The 5,000-nt window shown below is 40.4% G+C and overlaps 1 protein-coding gene across 3 annotated transcripts in view; it reads left to right on the plus strand.

The window, feature by feature from the left end:
- Positions 1-5,000, plus strand: part of LOC115225661 (solute carrier family 13 member 5-like) — a 37,604-nt gene that overhangs the window by 17,696 nt on the left and 14,908 nt on the right. For all 3 annotated transcript variants that reach the window (XM_036514601.1, XM_036514600.1, XM_036514602.1), the window contains exons 8-12: positions 1,646-1,774; positions 2,302-2,397; positions 3,070-3,174; positions 4,203-4,294; positions 4,936-5,000. The exon at positions 4,936-5,000 is cut by the window's right edge and continues 51 nt beyond it. In XM_036514601.1, the coding sequence (XP_036370494.1) occupies positions 1,646-1,774; positions 2,302-2,397; positions 3,070-3,174; positions 4,203-4,294; positions 4,936-5,000 (487 nt within the window). The remainder of the gene's footprint in view (positions 1-1,645; positions 1,775-2,301; positions 2,398-3,069; positions 3,175-4,202; positions 4,295-4,935) is intronic.

A 5,000-nucleotide genomic window follows, 5' to 3' on the forward strand; every position in this document is an offset into this window, starting at 1 on the left:
ACACATCACATCATATATACATACACACGTCCATCCCTCTCATACGCACTAATACTCTCTCATACACACACACACACACTCTTCTCATACACACACACACACACTGTTATGTTGGAGCGAGGTCATTTAACCCTATTATCTCCCCTAATTTCGCTCTTGCGTCTCACGTTTGATCTTTGACTTCTGGCCGAAATCAGATCGCCATGTTGATTCGCTAGCCTCTGCACGCATATTTTTTTCTCTCCTTCTTTCTGTGTTTCTTCTCTCTCTGTGTATCTTTCTGTTGAAGAGCGTAGGCTCGAAACGTTAAAGACTTGTTTTATATATATTTCCTGAGCGCCATACTAATACAATTGTTTGTTTGTATTCCACCTGCCTTTGTCTTTTGTTTATTTCCGTAAACCTGCCTTCGTCTTTTGTCTATTTTCATAAAGCTTCCCGTTATATATATATATATATATATATATATATAATATGTATGTATGTATGAATGTCTGTATGCATGTATGTATGTGTGTATGCATGTATGTATGTGTGTGTGTATGTATGTATGTATGTATGTCTGTATGTATGTCTGTATGTATGCATCTTTGAATGTATATATGTATGTATGTATGTGTGTGTATGTATGTATGTATATAAATATATATATATATGTGTGTGTGTGTGTATGTATGTATGTATGTATGTATATATATATGTATATATATATATGTGTGTGTGTATGTATGTATGTATGTATATAAATATATATATGTGTGTGTATGTATGTATATAAATATATATATGTGTGTGGTATGTATGTATGTATATAAATATATATATTATATATATATATTATATGTGGTGTGTGTATGATGCATGAAATGTTGTATGTATGTACGTACGTATATATATATATGACTGGTTTCCACACAGCCATGGCCCTCGTCTATCATGGACTTCTCCAAAAAAGTTCCACCTAGTTTCTGTCTTTCCAAATTCCATTCCCAGAACTTGTTGTAATCTAACATCATTGCCCACCATTACAACTTCTCTTCCAGGAATTTTACCAAAGACAAATCCTACACCAGACTCTGTAAAACCGTTTCTTTAGCCATTGCTTATGCTGCCAACACAGGAGGCACTGCTTCCTTAACTGGAACTGGGCCAAATTTGGTCTTAAAGGGACAGTCAGATATGTAAGTATCATCTAGGAACCTTTCAGCGTTCCCTCATATAAATATATAGAGCAACCTACAAATGAAGTTAATACCCATACATATTACTTCTCTCTCTCTCCTCTCTCTCTCTCTCTCTCTTTCTAACATTCTGTCTGTCTCTCTCTCTCTCTCTCCTCTCTCTCTCTCTAACATTCTGTCTATCTGTCTCTCTCTCTTTCTAACATTCTGTCTGTCTGTCTGTCTCTCTCTCTCTCTCTCTCTCTAACATTCTGTCTATCTGTCTCTCTCTCTCTTTCTAACATTCTGTCTCTCTGTCTCTTTCTAACATTCTGTCTCTCTGTCTCTCTCTCTTTCTAACATTCTGTCTCTCTCTCTCCTCTCTCTCTCTCTCTGTCTGTCTCTCTCTCTTTCTAACATTGTCTGTCTGTCTCTCTTTCTAACATTCTGTCTATCTCTCTCTCTCCCTCTCTCTCTTCCCACAGGTTATACCATGCGGCAGGTTTACCCTCTGTGGTGACATTCGCTACATGGATGATGTTTGGATTACCATTGGCATTCGTTAACTTGATTATAATATGGGTTTGGCTAATTATCTTTCAACTACATCGATGGTAAGTACCCCCATCACCCATCATTTAGTACACATATATCTATATAATTCCCGCCATGACCCTCTGGTTCATAAGTCTGCTTTGGAACCAAAGGGTTTCAGGTTCTGTTTCTCTGAGAGGAACACCCAAAGTCTCAGACTGACCAGAATCTTTTGAGTGGAATATGATGGTCAATAGAAACAGGGCGGAAGGCTGTTGCATATACATACATGCACAGACGCACATGCACATACATACATATACAGACACACACAGACACATGTGCACATACATACCCTGGAGTTCAGTCTGACACCCAATATTGAGTGTACCACCCACCCAATACTAAGTCTATCACCCACCCAGCCACTTTTAAGCTGGCCATTCATCCAAGCTTAAGTTTACCACCCAAGATTCAGTCTGCCATCCACCCAACCAAGGTTGTGTATCCACCACTCACCCTATGGTTAAAGAGTCCCCTACCATCTCAGACTCAGTACCAGCTGTAATTACCAATAAATTCCTCAAATTCTTTGTTCTATTTCCAGTCGCCTAAAATCGTGTGTTGGAACCAAAGTCTCAAAGAATGACACCAAAGTCAGAAATATCATTGAACAGCAACTAAAAGCGCTGGGACCAATTTCGTATGTACCATCAACAAAACTACTTTTATCTCCTTCTAGCTTCACCTTTATCACTCCCATTCCATCTTCTGTGAGGTAACCATGTACTTTCTCCACAGCATGAAACCTCTTCTATTCAGGCCCCCTTCTAACATACTTTAATCCTTTATCTCCTAGAATAAAGTTACCTCCTTCTCAGAATAAAGTTATCTCCTGGAATAAAGTTACCCCCTTCTCAGATATTTTGTCCAGGAAATATTTTGTCCAAGGAGGATTTTGTCCAGGGGATATTTTGTCCAAGGAGGATTTTGTCCAGGGGATATTTTGTCCATGGGGGATTTTGTCCAGGGGATATTTTGTCCAGGGGATATTTTGACCATGGGGGATTTTGTCCAGGGGATATTTTGTCCAGGGAGATTTTTCTCCAGGGAATATTTTGTCCAGGGGGATTTTGTTCTCGGCGGGATTTTGTCTGGGTGAGATTTTTGTGAGGGAAAGGATTTTGTCGAGTGGGGGTGGATTTTGTCCTTGGGAGGATTTTATCTGGGGATGAATTTTGTCTGAAGGGGATTTTGTCCTCAGTGTGTTTTGTCTTAGTACCTACATCACCAATACCAGCAGTACAAAAGCCCCCACCTCATATTATCACCACCATACCCTGTGTCCTGACCAAAATTCTTCGATTTATTGCAGATTTGCTCAAGTTCTCATTGGTTTCTGTTTTGTACTCTTGGTTCTGCTCTGGATCACACGTGACCTGCAGCAGGCTGGAGGCTGGCGACTGCTGTTCAAACCCAAGTAAATCTTGTTTTTTATACATTTATTTCTCTGCGAGCTGACAGACACGTTAGCACACCGGGCAAAATGCTTAGCGGTATTTCGTCTGTCGTTACGTTCTGAGTTCAAATTCCGCCGAGGTCGACTTTGCCTTTCATCCTTTCGGGGTCGATAAATAAAGTACCAGTTTCGCACTGGGGGCGATATAATCGACTCAATCCCTTCGTCTGTCCATGTTTGTCCCCTCTATGTTTAGCCCCTTCTGGGCAGTAAAGAAATATATACATTTATTTCTCTCATAGAGTAAGATGGTAAGCTGGAAGAATTGTCGGCGCATTGGAAAACGTGCTTAGCATCATTTTTTGATAATGTGCCTTGTGTCTCCAAGCAATTTTCAGGCTCTGAGCCCACGTTCTATTTAAATAAATATAAACAAAATCCTCATTTTTGCTTTAATGACCATCCAGTTGATGGACTCACCCAGTCTGTTCATAAATCTGCAAGCTCAAACAGCTACCATATTAATCATCACTTTATCTATCTATCTATCTATCCGCTCAGTCGAAATCGACTCTCGGTCACTCGTTGGATCAGTGTCCTCCAGTCAGTTCTATCCTGGGCCGCTTCTTTCAGATTGGCTATGTCCATTCCGGTATCACTCCTGATGGTGTCAAGCCAGCGGGTTCTTGGTCGGCCTCTTCCTCTGTTGCCACTGACCATTCCGAGCATGATGTCCTTCTCCGGGGATTTTCTCCGCATAATATATATATATATATATATCCGCTCAGTCGAAGTCGACTCTCGGTCACTCGTTGGATCAGTGTCCTCCAGTCAGTTCTATCCTGGGCTGCTTCTTTCAGATTGGCTATGTCCATTCCGGTATCACTCTTGATGGTGTCAAGCCAGCGGGTTCTTGGTCGGCCTCTTCCTCTCTTGCCACTGACCATTCTGAGCATGATGTCCTTCTCCAGGGATTTTCACTTTAGATCTATAAAATAACAATATCCAGGTAATACATGGAGCACCTGTCTTAATTTTGTCTTCCACAGGTACGTGACAGATGCTACACCTGCCATCTTTGTGGCCGTTCTTCTGTTCATTTTGCCATCCAACATCTCCTTTTTCACTAGGAAAGGATACAGTATGTACATATATCTACCTGTGTACCTAACTATTTACCTGTTCATCTAACTACCTGCTTCCTTACCTGTGTACCTTATTACTTATCTACCTGCCTATCCATCCACTTATCTGTCTACCTCTTCACCTATCTCATAGCCCACCAGTGTATTCACTTACCTGTATACCTGTCCACTTATATACCTACTTCTGTACTTATCCAACTACCTGCATGACCATGGTCATCTACCTGCATATCTAACACCCCACCTGTCTATCAGTTTCCCTACCTGTCCACCTATCTATCCACCTGATCACACATCCCTATATAAACCTATTCAAATGTTCCCCTATCCATTTTCTGTCCACATATCTTCCCATCCATCCATCCATCCTTCTACGTACCCACCTATTTACCTATATAAATGTCTACCTAATTAACTCTCTACCTATCACTGGAGAACGAAAATTCCCTTATTTGAAAAAATAGGTAGGGATTAACAACATGGGAGGTATCTGCCTGTAAATCAATGTCTTAAAATCTATTCATCTAACCCATGCTAACATGGAAAAATAGACGTTAAAAATAAAAAAACAAACACTTGATGTGTGTGTTTGTTTGTTTGTGTCTTTACTGGATACTGTTTTGTTTCTGTTTATTAGGACAAGACTTTGGAGATTGGACACCCATACTTAACTGGAGAACTGCCGAGAAAAAACTCCCCTGG

This window comes from Octopus sinensis, linkage group LG28 (genome assembly GCF_006345805.1).
Source record: "Octopus sinensis linkage group LG28, ASM634580v1, whole genome shotgun sequence".
In the NCBI taxonomy this organism is placed as follows: domain Eukaryota; kingdom Metazoa; phylum Mollusca; class Cephalopoda; order Octopoda; family Octopodidae; genus Octopus; species Octopus sinensis.